We start from the raw sequence: 17,307 nt of genomic DNA, 5'->3' as shown, positions 1-17,307 counted from the left end.
TCTTGTTTGTGTGTTTTAAACATCTTTAATTGTGTGATACAACACTTCAATAACTGCTCTGTGATAACAGACTGTTTTATTAGAAGGCTTTATTGCTGTAACTCAGGGGATTGTGTAATCCTGAAAGCTTCATGGGGGGTAAAAGAATCTTCTAAATTGAAATGGACTACTTAGTTGTGTGTTAGTTAATCTACTAAAGTTGAATATTAATTAGCATAATCTGAGATTCCCTCCTGCCTGGTAGTTAGGGAAAAGTGTCTGTAAGATGTATGAGACAACAGAAGGGCATATGCTTCCTATTAAAAATGTGAAGCTGTAAAATGAGTATTCCATTAATTGTCATTGAAAATGTCAAGGGGGATTTTCCCGTTAAAGACTACAATTATTTTTAAAATATACTAGCATAGGATTTATTATTAAAATTCACATTTTTTTAAATAAAAAAGCCATAATAGGTGAACCGGATAGTGAAAGGAACATCACAAATACGTGCTGTATGTGCATGTACATCATGCTTTCAAAAGAGAAGCCCGTGGCGCAGCAATGAAAGCCCAAGCCGTGCAGGCTCAGGTTGTGCCACCGAGACAGCCGTGCTGCTGTCACCGGGTCCGGTGTCCCCAGCCCCTCTGCTGGTCCCCACTGCGGCGGTGAGGTCGAGGGGGCTGCGGGCGCTGGCTGCGGCGGCGGGAGCTGCAGCCGCACGCCTGGGTAAGGATGACATCACCCCCAGGAACATGTGATGCAGCCGGCTGGCGCGGAGGCTGCTGAGCTGTGTCGGGAGAGATTGGTGCAGATATTTATGGCATTTCATTTGAGTGCGGTAGATGTGTCGTGTTTCCCCCCCCCCCCCCCCCCCTTTTTTTCTTTTTTAATGAAATCCTCATAATCGCAAATATTTTGCGGTGTAGAGGCTTTTAAAAAGGGGGAAGGACCTACCCCAAGCCCTTAAGACCTGCTTATATTGCAGTTTTTTTCTTTTGTTATTGCTCTGTTGAAGGTACAAATATAATACTTTCTTGCTGCTTTCACCCTCTTTGCTCCCCAGCATTCTTCCATCAATTGTAATCCCCACAGCCTTTCAGTTAAGCTTTAACACTGCAGAACTGGAATAAAAATAGGCTGTTTATAGCAGCAGGAATATGATAATCCAAGGCAGTCAGCCTTAAGGATATGCAGATCCAGAACATGAGCCAAGCACTAACGTATTTGCTAGGGTGTTTACCTTGAGCAGCCCCTTAATAGTCAAAGAAATGTTAGCTAAATGTTTCTCGCTTCTTACATGCCACAGGCAAAGTAAAATGTGCAGCTACTCCGCATCATCTGGGGTGAAGCAGTTTAAGGGCTTAGAAATCTGAGCAAGCAAGTTGCAGTAACATCAGTGTCTTTAGTAATTTCGAGCTAAGATAGACAGCAAAGTGGAGCACTAGTTTCTGCATGCTTTTTAGGTGAGGAGAAAGTGTTTTCTACCTCAAAATTTACTGTAAAGAAATGGAATTGCCATGGTTGATATGAAAGCTGAGCGTGCTAATTTGGCATTAAGCTTATGGTGGGTAGCTCAAAGCACATTAAAAAAAATAACCAAACAACAATTCTGGAAGTGTGCCTGTATGCCTTAGCAGTCAACTGAAGCCCAAATATTTTAAGGTGGGAAAAGGTGATTGCTGTTTTTTTAGATGGGTTGTGTAAGCCCAAGATATTTTTTCTGGCAGTCTCATTTAAATCCATACTGAATGAAAATTTAGGAGGAACAAAACTGTAGGCAGTTTCAGTAAAAGGTTGATAACCCATAGTCAGTACTCTGGAGGAAGGAATAATGCAAGAAGTTCCTTTGGAGCTGTTTTAGACTCCAGAAAGTCTGTGGGCAAATACGCAAGAAATATCTGTGTCTCTCTACTGCTTTGCTGGTCTGGAGTTGTGTAATTGCAAAATATTGTCCATTGTGTAGAAACCCTCCATGCAGCATGGTTACCCAAGGAACTAGTTTTCCTGGTCTAGCCTTTCTGCGAACGCATATAAAATTGGGGGTTTGTTTATGGTGTTCATGGGAAAATGGGGAACTAGGCAATGGCTGGAAGAGGATTTGTTTAGTTTTCTTTTGTTTGCAATCTGTGGGTGCCGAGACAATGTCCTGGTTGAACACTTCAGTTACAGTGAACTGGAGAGGCTTGTGCTCACGGGCATTTGTCTAAAAGCATTTTTAAACACTTGTGGTTAGTCTCTAGTTTTCCACAGACAATCCTGAGTGCTGCTTCACAGTTCTTTCCTTTACAAAACTTCCTACCATCTAAAGTAAACCTCTAAAGTAAATTCTAGCTGGCTTACTTTTGCCACCACTAGACTCGTTACGTGTTTTGAGGACTGCTACCGTGACTCCCCTTAGTTCTTCAGACTAAACAGTGTCATTCCATTTAGTCCTTCCTCATAGCCCATGACACGTGAACAGCTTGCCATCTTTGTCCCCTGAGTGTTCTGTTTGGTGTTTCCTGGGTCCGTTTTGAAGGGCAGTGCCCATAACTAGATACTGTAGTGACACAGAAGTCTCAGTATTCCTGGCTGAAATAGAGAACCTGTAATGTAATTTACACATATGATGCCCGTATTTACATACGTATGTTACTTGATGACAGTAGTAATATACCTTCAGGTTTTGTACCTTAATTACACAGCTCTTTTGTTGAAGCTCAGAGCCTGAAACCAGAGGATATGAAACATTTGGATATTTGTGAGGAGGAAGAGAAATGATGGCCTCCCTGATGGCCATCAATGACAGCTGCTGCTGCCATCTCTAGAGGGTTTGTGACCCTTTTGCACAGAGGAAAACCATTATTTTTTAGAAAAGTCTGCCAAATGTACACCAGAGCTTGCTCTTGTGTGATTTCCCTGAAACTATAAATAATTAAGAAGCTTATTTTACATTCTGAATAGCTCAAAGTGTTGCTTTTAAGGAACACAACTACTGTGCTGTATCAGGGTATTTGGACTGTCTTACTTAACAGCACTTTTGGGATTCAGCAGTGATAGCGAAGTAAGTGTTTCCCCTTACCTCAAAAGAGGTACTTTCTTCAGAAATGGCATTTTGAAAAAAGCACGTGAATCCAAAGAGCCTGGGAAAGATCATATAGAGAGTTCAAGTGTGGGTACAAAATCACACGTTTTTTGTAAGATGAACAAGATTGGCCCAGAAGGGACCAATTCTGTATTCCACAGGTGTGAATGTGGAATATAAGGTCATAAATAAAATGCTGCCTAACTTTCCCTTATTAAAGAAGGGAGGAGTTCAGAATCTGGCCACAGAAACGTAATGGAAGTAGAGAGGAGTGAGATGCTGGTGGCATGCTGCTCTGCGACAGACTGTAATGACTCACCGTGGGGACCACCTCAAACTCCATGAGTGTATGGAGTTAGCCTGACAAAATGTGTTGTAAAGCACTGCTCCTGTCAGGCAGCAGAAAAGACACGGTTGGGAACTTTATCTCCTAATTCTGCTTACAGAAGAGACGTGAGGAAGGTTACATGTACATAGTGTTGGGGTTTTTTGGTGGGTCTTTTTTTGTGGTGTGGTTTTGGCATTCGGGAATTTCTGGGGTGATTTTTTTGTTGTTGTTGTTGGTTTGTGGGGTTTTTTTTTGACTGGTAGTTGTTCTGAAGGCACCTATTCTTATTAGCTTGATATTACTCCTTTCTGCGAGAACAAAAAGTGAAAGTGGAATTTGGAATATCCAAAAGCAATAGGATTCAACTGACAGTTTTTGTTTACTGATGAAAAAGGATAATTCCAGTATCCTGTTTCCTACAAAGGCTTGCTAAAAGACCATGCTGCTTTTGTTAAGTTAATCAAAACAATGGTTTGTTCGTTAATACATTTTAAAAGTTTAGTTTATTTTTTTGCAGCCTTTTACTGTAAGGTTGTCTTAATTCTCATAGTCAGAAAATTCAAATTGTGTTCAAAATGTAAATGTTATACAGTGCATTCATTAAATGTAGAAGCTGAGCTTTTCTGAATTTCTAACTACCTACCTTGTCTTTTTCTTTTTTTCAGGGTTTCGCAAAAATGATGAAATGAAGGCTATGGAAGTATTGCCAATTTTAAAGGAGAAAGTTGCATACCTTTCAGGTACAGTTATTTTCTTCTGTTGTGGAATGCATAACTGTGTTGTTAGTCACATGTAAAATGGTCCTTTAAATACTTTAAATATCATTACAAAAGTCATGGAAAGCTAGCATAGCACCTATTCCTGTTGGATGGAACCAGGCTCTTCTCGGTGATGACCAGTGGTAAGACAAGGAGTAATGGGTGCAAACTGGAACACAAGAGGTTCCACTTAAATTTAAGAAGAAACAACTTCTCAGTGAGGGTGACAGAGCACTGGAACAGGCTGCCCAGGGGAGCTGTGGAGTCTTCTTCTCTGGAGACATTCAAAACCTGGCTGGACACATTCCTGCACAACCTCATCTAGGTGTTCCTGCTCCGGCAGGGGGATCGGACTGGATGATCTTTCGAGGTCCCTTCCAATCCCTAACATTCTGTGATTCTGTGATTACATGAGCATTGTGAAAGGATCTGTAATAAAGCAGGTACATGTTTTGTGGAATGTGGAACATACTACGTGTTGTCATCCCAGTTGTGTCCTGTCTGCCCTACATAGCCAACAACATTGTTTAAAACAACCTGCTGTACCATAGTAATATTCCATATTTCGGGTTCTTCTGCTGTAGAGTTTTACAGAGATGACATTGTTACTGACCCATCTGAAGCAGAGCATGTTCTTTGAAGCACACTTAATATCTTCATGGTGAAATGAGTTAGCACCTAATTTTAGCTATCTCCAGCATACGCCTGGAAGTTGGTTAGTTACTTCAGGAGGAATAGCAAAGGATTTAGAAGTGGGGTGTAGATGGATTAATACTATAACGTATTCTATAACTTGATAAGTAACTTTACTTGATGGAATCATGGCTGAGCTGCATATTTTTGTGAACTGCATTTTGAGTGTGACTTTCTGAAGTATTGCCAAATCTGTTTGGATTAAACAACATTATTCTCTTTGCCATAATCTTAGTGTCAGATTTAGAGGACAGTCTCAGATTTGAAAGGAGGGATTTTTTTGATAAATATTTTGTCAAGAACTCAAAAAATAAATCTCTTATCTGTAAACATGAAAACAGAAACTGATCACTGAAATTGTATTCTTTAGTGATTTTTTTTTTTTTTTTCCTCTGCACGGAGGCAGATGCTTGCAAGTACAGTGTGTGTATGTGCAGTTCACAGTACTTTATCCTGTCTGCTCTGCCGAGACAAGTAGAGGTGTAAAGCACAAAATATGGGGGTTTTTTATTATTATTTTTTTTAAGAAGGTTCTGACAGCTTTAATGAATGACATAACGGACTGACCAGAGCCAGTTTCCCTGGTAGTGTTGAACTGCCAGTTCTTCTGCTTATGAATTGTAGTGGTGGTGAAAGCTTGCTTAAAACTGTGTTTTCAGAGGGAAAGAAGAAAAGGGAGTTAAGCATGATATTTCAATCCCTCATTACTCTTTTTTGGACCTTGCTTTATGTCATTTAATGAAAATGTAGTCAGTTTCCATTCCAAAACCTCTCAATTTGCAGGTTGTCTAGAGCTTAGTTTAGACCCCTTAGAAGGAATCTGAAAGATGATAGGTGTTCTTTAATGTTAATTTGTAAGCATATGGCATTCTCAAAGGCCATTAATTCAGTGCAAGTGAAGTGGGCCAAATGAAAGATGAAGATAAATTTAAGGGGAGATGATGGATTATGATCCAGAGCAGATGTGGTCCAGGCACGAAGAAGTGATTGCCAGCTTGCCCGAGTGAAGGTAGCAACTTCTGACAGAAGAATGGAGCAAACAGCTGTGGGCAGCAAGGCTGGCTGGAACTGACCTGTCAAAACCCATAGTTTCATGTTTCCTTTGCAAGTGATGCTCAAATGAAATGAGACACATTAGTAATACAAGTGATAACAAAAAGCCATCAAACAAGTCACAGCAGCCATTGTTGAATTAGAACTGTCAAGCTTTATGCCTGAGAACACAAAAGTAAGGAACACTGTTGGATTACTGACAGAGAGGCTTTCAATGTATTTGTAAGTCTTTAGAAGTACGACAAATGTATTTGAGATATCTGTACTGAATCTCATATCTAAAGGTAACTCAGTTGTCTCTACAAAAAACTCTAATAGTCCAATTAAGTCTTAGGCATCCAGAAACATCACTATATTTTTGTATTTTTTCTCTCCCTTATTTGTGTTGGAGTTCTGTTAGAGTTGTTGCAACATGTTCATTGTTGATAATCAAGTACCTTCTCAAGTAGAAATTAAGTATGACAATCAATAGTGCAAAGAAATGGTTCTTTTTTTATAGAACAGGAAAGTTACATGAATAACACAGTCTGAAAAAAAAATCAGGGAGTGTTTGAGATTCTCAGTTTGCTTCTCTAGTCTTTTCTCTGCTGAGACCTTCCTTTTCTGAATCGAATGAGTAAGTATGGGCTGTATAGCAGTATATTCATACTTATATTCTTAGAATACTAGAGACACTGATCTTTGCACAAGACTTTGTTAAGCACTTTTTGAGACCAGCTTATTGTGAGATGTAGATACAAAGGTGAGCCGTCTTACAGAGAGACCTGGACAGACTGGAAGAGTGGGCTAGCAAGAAGAGTATGGAGTTTAACAGAGACAAATGCAGAGTCCTGCACCTGGGTCAGAATAACCAAAGAGCACAGGACAGTCTTTAGGGTCTGTGTGGTGAGGAACAGCCTTACTGAAAGGGACCTGGGGTTCCTGGTGGACAAAAATATGAACCTAAGTTGGGAGTGTGCTGCTGCAGCAGCAAAGGTAAATCAGATCCTGGGCTGCATCCACGGGAGCATCACTAGCAGAGAAAGAGATGTGATCATCCCACTCAGTTCTTTTCAGGCCGCATGTGGAGTACTGTGTCCAGTCCTGGTCCCCATGTTTTGAGAATGATGCAGGCAGACTGGAGAAGGTCGACAGGAGAACTATGAAGATGATCAAAGGGCTGGAGAACCTGCCTTATGAGGAAAGACTGGAGGAGTTAGGCCTTTTCTCCCTGGAGAAGACTCAGGGGGTACTTCATCACAGTATTCCAGGACTCAAAGGGCAGCTGCAAGGAGGATGGAGGCTCTCTCTTCACAGGGAGCCACATGGAGAAGACAAGGGGCAACGAGTACAAACCGCACCAGAAGTTTCATCTCAATATAAGACAAGAAATTTTTTACAGTGATAACAATCCTTTATTGGAACAACTTCCTTGGGGACAAGGTGGGAGTCCTCATCACTGAAAGTTTTGAAGAAGCGGTTGGACAGGATGCTGATAATCTCATCCAGGCTCCCTTTCCCATGAAAGGTTGGACCAGATAAGTTTTCAAGGTCTCTTCCAGCCTGGGCTATTCTGTGATTATTCTGTGGTTGTATGAGCAGTTTAAATCTGAAGTCGTCAGTGAAGGAGCTGCTGGAAATTCTAGGACTCCTGGCTCTATCAGGCTGTTGCAGCCTTTCTGCCTGCATGCTGCTCCTGATTCCAGCACCAGACTGTTTCTGCGATAGATATGTCCTAAGCCCTTCCTGAGATGCTACTTCTGCTTGAGTATTAGGTGTCTAACCACCTGAAATAGAAAAGCCTGCTGAAGTTGTAACCATGAACTACAGATGGAGTCTGGTATGCCATTTTTTTGGTTCAGTGTTAAATAAGTCTGTTGAAGTACAGATACTGTTACCTCTCCACACAACTTTATACAAAGAGTAGCATTTTCTTACCAGGTGCAATCGTCTTGGTTTCATATGAGAAACAGCACTTGATAACTTGTTCTGCTTTTCAAACATGCCGTAAAAGCCCACTGTTTAGCTTTACTTAAGTACTTTGAGACTGGGTAAAAGGACAATTCCTGAAAAAAATGCACTACTCAGCATGTTGGATTTTTTGGTGCTGTTTGGAGACCATTGACAAGACTGCAGTTCGGGATGTGCACCAGAGAGAAGTGATTCATGGTGGGTGACTCGTGAGTTGGATCAGCTACTCATATGACACATCTTGGCATAAGTAAAGACAGAAATAATATCTCGGTATTGAGGGGTGGGGTTATATAAAAGGAAAGGGGTTAAAATGGGAGTCTCACCAATGATAGTAGCAGCTTAATATGGTTTTGTTAAATCAAGTCAAATAGAGAGTGGAGTTGAATAAAGATGATTATGAGACAGGAAATTCCCACCTGATGCCTCAGACATTGTTGCTTTTAACATTCCTGTTTGTGTATGACACAGGAGCATCAGGAACAAAGGAAATGAGAGGTATTTATTGGAAAAGGCCTCATAAAGCTTTCAGTAAAAAGATAAGTCTTTGGACCTTTTTGCATAATACTTACAATTTTGGTATCTGGCATACAACTGGACAGCAATTTTTTTTTTTCACCAAAAATCAAGGTTTTGTTCTTTCAGTACTCATCTATACCAACTGATATACCAGCTCATCTATACCATCTATGCCAAGTGAAGTGGCATCCAAAATGACATAAAAAATACAGGTTTCTTTCCTTTGCCATGTTGGAAAATCACATGATATAGGAGTTGCTGTTTGGGGGAGGCCTGAAGGACTGATCCCAGGTGACTGTGTGTAACAAGGCATTTATTTAAAACGCTTTGAGAATGTTAAAAGACGATTCAGCCTATGTTCTTCCCTGCTAGCTGCTGCTTTTGAAAGAAGAGTTTTCACCCTGAGCAACTGAGCACTTTTTCTAGGAGGTGGAAATAGTAGTGTTTGCTAATTGAAACCTAAATTGCTTTTTTAGATCTGTAGCTGGTGGCTGAGAAGACCATGAAGGGCTGCGCCAAACTTCCAGCTGCATTTGGGAGCTTCAGAGCCCAGAGATCACTCTGGTGCTAAGCATAGGCCTGGGCTCTTGTGCTTCTAGTCTTGCAATTTATCCTTCCTCTCTCCTGGGGCTTCTGTCTTGTTTTTATCACATCGCTTGCTAGGTAAAAAACCTCAAAGCTCTCTGTTTGGCAAGTGGGTCAGGGTGGTCAGAGCCAGACTTGCCTCTCTCCATTAGAATGAGACAACTCAGTTGTTTTTAATCTCATGTCACACTTAAGAGGGTCGTGGAATATAAGAATATAAATTTCCTTTGAAGTTTATGTTTCTGGCATTGCAGTTTGACAGAAACTTCAAGCTGCTTTTGCCTTTTTTGAGTTTCATTTGGTGCCTCACGGGGAACATGTCCAGTGTAGACAGTCCCTGGAGACCCTGCCAGCCAGTGTCTCTAGCAAGCACACGCAGACAGTGTTGGGGAGGACAGTGATCAATTTTTGAGTGACTAGTTTTGTTCATTTGCTTTTTGCCTTCCTTTTGAATATATTCTTTTAAAACTTTGTTCAGTAACGTGGTATTACAATGAGGAGCTGATTTACAATGAAAAATCATTCAGGACAGAGAAAACTGTTTTTCTGCATTTCCGTGGGACAGGAGAAAACAGTCCAAACACCTGTGGTTGAGAACATATATGTGAGATTTAGCTTGTAGGAATGTGTCTGCAAATACAAATACAAATGTTGATAGAGGCAGCCTGCTGACTTGAATTTAACATTTAGTTATCATAACATTATTTTGTCACTATCAACAGGTTAGATATAAAATCATATGTGGATGTTCATCTAGAGTAAGTCTGTTCAATTTAACAAATAAGATGAATATGTTCAAGTGGAACCACTCAGATTTTTTTGCCTACATAGTGAGTGGATTCAGTTTCCTTGCTTTTCATTGCTAGCAGAATTAAAAACTATAATCTGATAAGTCAGAATCTGCACATCAGAACAGGCTGAAAATACAAATGAAATGCTTAATATGCTTGAATATGTATTGGGGTGTGAAATACTCTACACCTAAACTCTGTGCAGTAATGAAGGTAACACTAAGTATCCTCTAAGTACTTGCCTACGAAGTAGTATAACTGTATATTTAAGTTTGATCTGTACAACTGCTGATTAACGAATGTTAAACACGTAACAAAACACTGTTGCTGGAGATGTTACGCTGCCAGTCAAGCTTCGGTGGGACTGTAATGTGCGAGTATAATGCCATGGTTATTCTTTATTACAATTTTTTTGACAGATGCTTCCTTATTGTAGGAGTTGTTACTATCTGCTTGTTGATACTTCCAAAATGCAATTTTAAACTGTTCTCTAAATGTCCATGTTGGCATTTCACTTGGAATAATTTATTTTTTTTAAGTGGATATTCATACAACAGTGTAGGACTCGGGTTTTCCAAAAACATTCTGAAGACTAGTTTTGCAAACCAGAATGATGTTATGCTGTGAAGTTTTTAAACTTTTTTTCCTTAAATTTTTCAGGTGGCAGAGATAAGCGTGGAGGTCCCATTCTAACGTTTCCAGCTCGTAGTAATCATGATAGAATACGGCAAGAAGACCTTAGAAGACTCATTTCCTACCTAGCGTGTATTCCCAGGTAAGTGGTGGTCACTTGATCAGCTCTGGAGCTATAAACCGAAATGGATTATGTTACAGTGTACCCGATTCTGTCAGTTACTGTTTTCAGGCTCTTTTTTTTGGAAAAGACCTAAATAACCACTCTGGCTTGTAGAAGATGATCTGTTAGCAGAATGGCTGGTGTGTTTTAGCTGGAAGTAGTTTGTGTCATGGAAATGACACTGCTGTGCCACATTGCTGCCACTGTGGTGAAGAATGCAAATACACCTCGAAGGCCTTCAGTACATCAATAATTAGAAACTTGCTGGTTATCATTCATAGTATGCCTTGTGTGGACTGAGGTCAGCACAACATTCCTGTTATTTGTGTTAGATAAGTTTTAGTGTCTCAATTTAGCACAGGAATTAACCAGGAGAGAGATGTGAAATTGCTTGTACAGATCTCAGATAAACCTATGGAGGGGTGTGTGAAAGCATTGATGTCATCGTATTAGCAACAGTTTAAGCTGTGAATTACAATATGCTGTTGAAGTAAATAGCCAGAAGTCAAATCCAGCACCCATGTATTTGTATATATAAAAATATTTATATAAAATGTTTGTTCACATAAAACTGTTTTGTCCTAGTAGAAACTGAATGTGGGACAAAAATTATCTTAAGAACTTCATTTTAAGTCCATCTCAGCATCTGGTAACATTTGTTGCAGACTGGAGCGACTCAGACTGTTCTTGAACATGTTTGCCTATAACCTCAAGGAGCAGTTGTCATCATAGTTGAAAAAAAAATCTCTTGGACGACATCCCTGAATGCCATATCTTCCATATTTCTGTTATGTGTTAATTTGTAGGCACTCTTCTTTGCATCTGATGTAATCAGACATCAGTTTCAGATTGAAAAAGTGCTTTCATAAATATAACTTCAAGACGTGTAATTAAGATTGTGCATGGCCTTTCCTAAGAGGAGTTGTTGGTAATTAAATGGTTCTGGTCTTTATTTCATTTTAATGTGTAAGAGTGTTTAGTATTCTCTCTTTGTTTTGTTTTGTTGTTTGTCTGTTAAGTGCGGGATTTTGCAGAGAAAGAGGAAGGAGGAGGGGAAGAAGTCTTGAGATTTTTACCTCTGAAGTAATTCAGCTTCACATTTGAATGTTTGATATGTATTCTAGCCCTCTAGATGTTCAAGATACTAGAGAAGTTATTATTAATAGATAAATATGCATCAAAATATGCCCAAGAGATTTTTCTAGAGGTAATCTGGCAAAATATTGTGGTTCCCTAGCAAAAGGTGTATGTTAGGTTATCATCAATAGATTTAAAATAAAAAGAAAGTTAGGGCAGGTTTTTATTTTTCTGTAAGCATGGCAAAGCTTTTAGAATAAAGGGAGCTTTATTAAAAGCAAGACTTGCTTTCATACAAGTCAAGTTTTAGGGACTGGTCATGCAACTTGTACCAGTTGTGACTTCTTAATTAGCAAAAAGAGCCCCAGACAGTTGGACTGTTGGTTAGTTACTGCAGTACTGTTACTCTAGGTAGCTGAAGATTCAGATGTATCGGTTGTTTGGCAAGAGATCTAAACACTTTACAGTGATTCAGTCTCACAATTTTACTAATTTAACAATTTTTTTAATTTTAAAATATTGCTGAATTTAAATCTTCAGTGCTGACTGGACCAGGTATTAATGTAGTTCAGGTTCTAACAGATGACCTTGGCTGACTAAAGCATCCCAGAACAATTTGTGTGATCCTTGCCCAAAAGGGATTCATCTTTTGTCAGATGAAGGGGCCACATGACAGGAGGAAAAATCTATATCGTATCATGTGATGAGGGGCTGCATTGTACCCCCCCAGTAGATGTGTGCCTCACGTGAATTAATGGCAAGTACTCCTCACACATGGCCAGCTTGTGTGATAGGATGGGGGTGGGCTGAGCAGCACTTGTATGATACCGTGCAGCCTTTCAATAATGAATGTATCTTTAAAACAGTAGTTGGTTTTTGTCCTGTAGTCCTGTGAGGCTGTTAGAAAACATTTTCACCATGATGAGGAAATTGTACATTGTGGCCTATGTGTATTCCAAGCTAGTCAATTTTAGTGTATTTTCCTGCTACCGTTGCCATTTTTGGCTTTCCTATGGGCAGGTGGGACAAATAACACTTACCTTGATAAACTCCTTATTTATTTATAATTTTTTTTTAATCAACTCTAAAAAAAACCTCCTCTTTTGAGGAAACTTTATAACCATGTCTTTCAGAAATTCTTGTGCTCTCCTGCATCAATCATAATTCAACTAATCTTTCCATGGTGTGACCAATGAGACAGTCTAAAGTATGCCAGTGAAGCTTCCCTAATTCTCGGACACTCTGCAAACCTTACCACATGAATTGCAGAATTGCATTTGCATTAATCACATCCCTGAAAATGACTCATATACTCAAATAATGGACATTTGATCCCTTTTGATAGTTCATTTGCTATGACACATTGGTTTTGAAGTGTTTTCCCTTTCCATGTTTACAAGGTCGTGTAGCGAATTCTTCTGGAACAAAATCAAAATTTCTGGTGTTGTTGGTGGTTGCTGCTTTTGATCAGTGGGAAGCACTAAGTGTACAAGAGGTATTGATGAAAATAAATTAAATCTGCCATTCTCAGAAGAGTTGCCAGAGAATTTGAGTGTAAGGTCTGTCAACTTTTGGATGGCAAAACTGAGTTCAATTTTTGCAGAATTGAGTTGATGTGGTTTTCTTCACAGCTGTAAATCCTTTCTTATCCATTAACTATCCACAAATCGATCCTGTTGCAGAAGGTATTGTCAATAAAGAGGGTTTTTTTCCCCCTCTACAGAGTAACACTCTTTAACTCTCAGGTAATATGGGACTAGATGCAAGACAGTTTAAAAAAAGTTGCAGAAGTGGTGGGTGAGAACAATATACCATATTCTGTCTTTTAAAGGATTCCGTCAGTCATTAGAAAGGCATGAATATTGACATCAGTAAAGTGTACCTGTGTTCTGAAGAGTCAGTTGTAAATGAATTACATATTGCTGCTTGAGTAAACATTTTTTTAATGTTTGTGTAAGGTGAAGGAGAAACAGGACTGGAAGATGAATCATTGTGAATATAAACAATGAACATGAAAGAGGAGGTAAAGGCAGATTATCAAATCAGCAACGGGTGGAAAGCCACCACCTACAAGGAGTTTGGCAGGGGGGTGAGAGAAGCTTCCCGAGAGGTTCATGTGATGCGCTGTACATGTCAGTGAGACCTGAGGGTGTGACGGTTAGCTGGGAGACCACATTTGTTTAGGCAGTGTGGTGCATTTGAAGTTGTGACACTTTCTTGATAACCTTTTCTTCTTTCTTCTGCAGCGAGGAGGTGTGTAAACGAGGATTCACCGTCATTGTAGATATGCGTGGGTCAAAATGGGACTCCATAAAGCCTCTGCTCAAGATTTTACAGGAATCCTTTCCGTGTTGTATTCATGTTGCACTGATAATCAAGCCAGACAATTTCTGGCAGAAACAGAGGACTAACTTTGGCAGCTCTAAGTTTGAGTTTGAGGTAATTTCTCCTATGGTATACAAATTTACTTTTGTTTTAATTGTTTTAAGTATGCTCACTACTGATCAGCTTCTTGAAAACTGTCAGATAAATTTTGTTCTAGATGAGAGGAGAGCTACATTAGGGCAGTGACGGTAGGTGGAATGTGGTTTTCTTCATGTACCTAGGCCAGGTAGTTGTGCAAGTTGTAATTTATATTCTCTTTCTGAGTGTGAAAAAGATGGAATTAGGGTTTTACCCCTAATGGTAAAAAGTTAGATTTCATCCTTTTGTTTGCATTGTGGTAATGGTGATCTCACCAGCATCCTGTACAGAACAAAGCAGCCAACTGAACCTCGCTGTTATCCTCCTCCTGCTTGACAACACATAAAGTCAAAAATTAATCAGAACAGCAACTGAAAGAGTGGTTGCTATTTTCTTCTTATGTGTGTTTCTGTTATTTGGAGAAATACCTCCAAGACAGGAGACTGATCAGGATTGCTATTTGAAAAGAAGTCACGTGGTCTTCATGAACAAAAGGATCAACTCTTAGGAAGAGAAGAACAAAAAATTGAAAGAGAATTTCAAATTTGTTTCAGTAACAGAATTTTCTGATTTTCGTTTTTCTTTTTCAGACAAATATGGTGTCTCTGGAAGGCCTTACCAAAGTAGTTGATCCTTCTCAGCTAACCCCAGAATTTGATGGCTGTTTGGAGTACAACCATGAGGAGTGGATAGAAATCAGAGTTGCCTTTGAGGACTACATTAGCAATGCAACCCATATGCTGTCCAGACTGGAGGAATTGCAAGATATATTGTCAAAAAAGGAAATGCCTCAGGACCTGGAAGGTGCTCGCAATATGATAGAAGAGCATTCACAATTAAAAAAGAAAGTCATTAAGGCCCCTATCGAGGACCTTGATGTGGAAGGACAAAAGCTGCTCCAGCGGATACAGAGCAGTGATAGCTTCCCCAAAAAGAACTCTGGGTCAGGGAATGCAGACTTACAGAACCTTTTACCCAAAGTATCCACCATGCTGGACCGGCTGCACTCAACACGGCAGCATCTGCATCAGATGTGGCATGTGAGGAAATTGAAATTGGACCAATGTTTTCAGCTCAGGCTGTTTGAGCAGGATGCTGAAAAGGTAAGAGGTTGGGCGAGGGGAGTATGAATGGGTGCTGCCATTGACAAGAACAAAGCTTGATGGACTTGAAAGTAGTATCAAGGATAACTGCAAATAGTAACTTTTTTGTCTTCGGAGTTACTCATTAGCCATTTAATGAGAAATGAAGGATTTCTTGATTGAGAGTAACCGTCTCCTGGAATAAAGGAGATGGAGTAGTAATTCTAAGCTGTAAGGAACACAGGTAGCTCTCACCAAAGAAAATTTTAAATGGTAATGACTTTAAGCTTTTGGTGAGTTTTTATTCCAGACAGATGCTTTTGCATGGATCAAGTGAGGATGAATGCTGTATCCTATATAAATACAGATGGCTACACAAAGGCTACACTGGTCTCTTTTGAGTGACCCTTGGGATCCGAGTGACAGGCAGTTGACAAAGTCTGAAGGGGCTGACATGGGGAACTGCTTCATTGATGCAGGATTTGAAGTCCCAGGCTAAAAACTGATGTATCTCTCTTGACAGTGCATATGTCATTAACAGGGGACTGAGTGATCTCAGAATGTTTTGATCTAACCAGTCCCTTCAAATGAGAAAGCCCTTGATTGTCATGGAATTTGAAGAGGAAATGTGGCAGGCAGTGCATTTTTAGATGAGCTCAAATAAAGTCTATTTTCATATGGAATGATTTTGCATAGTATTAACTTGATACCATGGAACAAATAGTATTAGGGAAGAGGAGGCGAGTTTTAATCTGGGAGAAGTGCCTAGACTATGCAGTCCAGTGGTAAGTATGGTCTTTGTAAGATTTCTTAAAATAACGTATGTGACAATGCCTGAACTGGGTGAGACCAAAGGTCTGTGTTAAACCAGTAGTGGTCATAAGCAGATGCATGGGGAAGAGTAAAAGCAGAGCAAACATATATGGTGCTTCTCCTTTCTCCTTCTTCCCCTGTTTTCTTCCCCCGTACTTTCCCTTACGTTGATCGTTTCAGCTCAGGGACTTTCTTTACTCTCAATGTATTCTGCTGTGTTTAAAAAAGAAATAACTATTTTAAAGTTCCATATAAAGTAAGTGTTTACTGAATGAGTAGAGCTGAAAATAGCAGGGGCATGTAAAGAGTTGAAAAAAATCTGGTCAAGTGAATTTAGAGTTACAAAATTATTTAGAAAATAACAAGCTGTTTGTCTAGTATTGCTCTTTCAGGCCCAGAATAGTTTTTAGTAGTGTTTCAGCCACTTAATTACATCATTAATCACTTTTTATTACAGCATGAACAAAATACATTTTGATGATGCTCATGTAGTACTGAAAGATACGTTCTTCATTTACTCATCTAAAAGTTGCCTACATAACTTGGGCTTTAAGAAACTCCTTGTGAAATAGTCAAACCAGTGGGATTGATCTCTGTCCTGCCATGTGGTTGCATAAACTCTTATGTGTATTTTCTAGATTCCTGACTCAAAGAATAAGTTATATTAAATTAATGCATTTTTCTTTCAAAATAGAGGGAAATGTTAGGCACCTCAAAGTAGGATTGATAGAATCTAGCATAGCTGGCATTTTATCTCGTCAACCCATAGAAAAATATTAAAAAACATGTTAATGGAGTATCTCAACTCGCTTCTGGATTAAGGCCCTTGCCTTAATCTACTTGCAGCCTTTATTTTATTGCTTGTGTCAGATTAAATTTCTAAGCTCAGGGATTCTTTATCAGTGTATGTCCATGGGGCTCTGTTAGGTGTGGGACAGGACTAGATCTTAGTTGAAAAAAAAAAAAGTCCATTGGGTGGGGAGAAACAGATGTGTTCATTTTTGAGGACTTGCACAGCTCTTTGCATAAGAAATCTGTGCTGGTTTAGAAGAGAAGGATAAAAGGGGCAAGGTGGGGGGGAATCTGACTGAAACTGCCCTGCGAATACCTGAAGTCAGACTACCTAGAGAAAGGTGGTCGCAAGCAGGACCAATGTCTGTTTTGAATAATTTTCTAACACATCTTCACCATAGTCTAGATAAAAACCTGAAAAAATCAGGAATATGTGGTCAGCTGTCTCAGTTTTCTAAGTCTTTGAAACTTTTTTGGTTTACAATCTTTACCATACTGTGGTCTTATAATTTGATTTGTCATGTACCTGGGTGGAATAATGGTTTTCACAATATTGCTCTG

The 17,307-nt window shown here is 39.5% G+C and overlaps 1 protein-coding gene across 1 annotated transcript in view; it reads left to right on the top strand.

The window, feature by feature from the left end:
* TRIO (trio Rho guanine nucleotide exchange factor) overlaps positions 1 to 17,307 on the top strand; it is a 251,638-nt gene that overhangs the window by 67,776 nt on the left and 166,555 nt on the right. The window contains 4 exon segments of the mRNA XM_065052636.1: positions 4,040 to 4,114; positions 10,384 to 10,498; positions 13,843 to 14,035; positions 14,650 to 15,162. Of these exon segments, the coding sequence (XP_064908708.1) occupies positions 4,040 to 4,114; positions 10,384 to 10,498; positions 13,843 to 14,035; positions 14,650 to 15,162 (896 nt within the window).

Source organism: Columba livia, chromosome 2, assembly GCF_036013475.1.
Source record: "Columba livia isolate bColLiv1 breed racing homer chromosome 2, bColLiv1.pat.W.v2, whole genome shotgun sequence".
Classification (NCBI taxonomy): domain Eukaryota; kingdom Metazoa; phylum Chordata; class Aves; order Columbiformes; family Columbidae; genus Columba; species Columba livia.
This window is presented reverse-complemented; position numbering and strand designations above follow the sequence as displayed.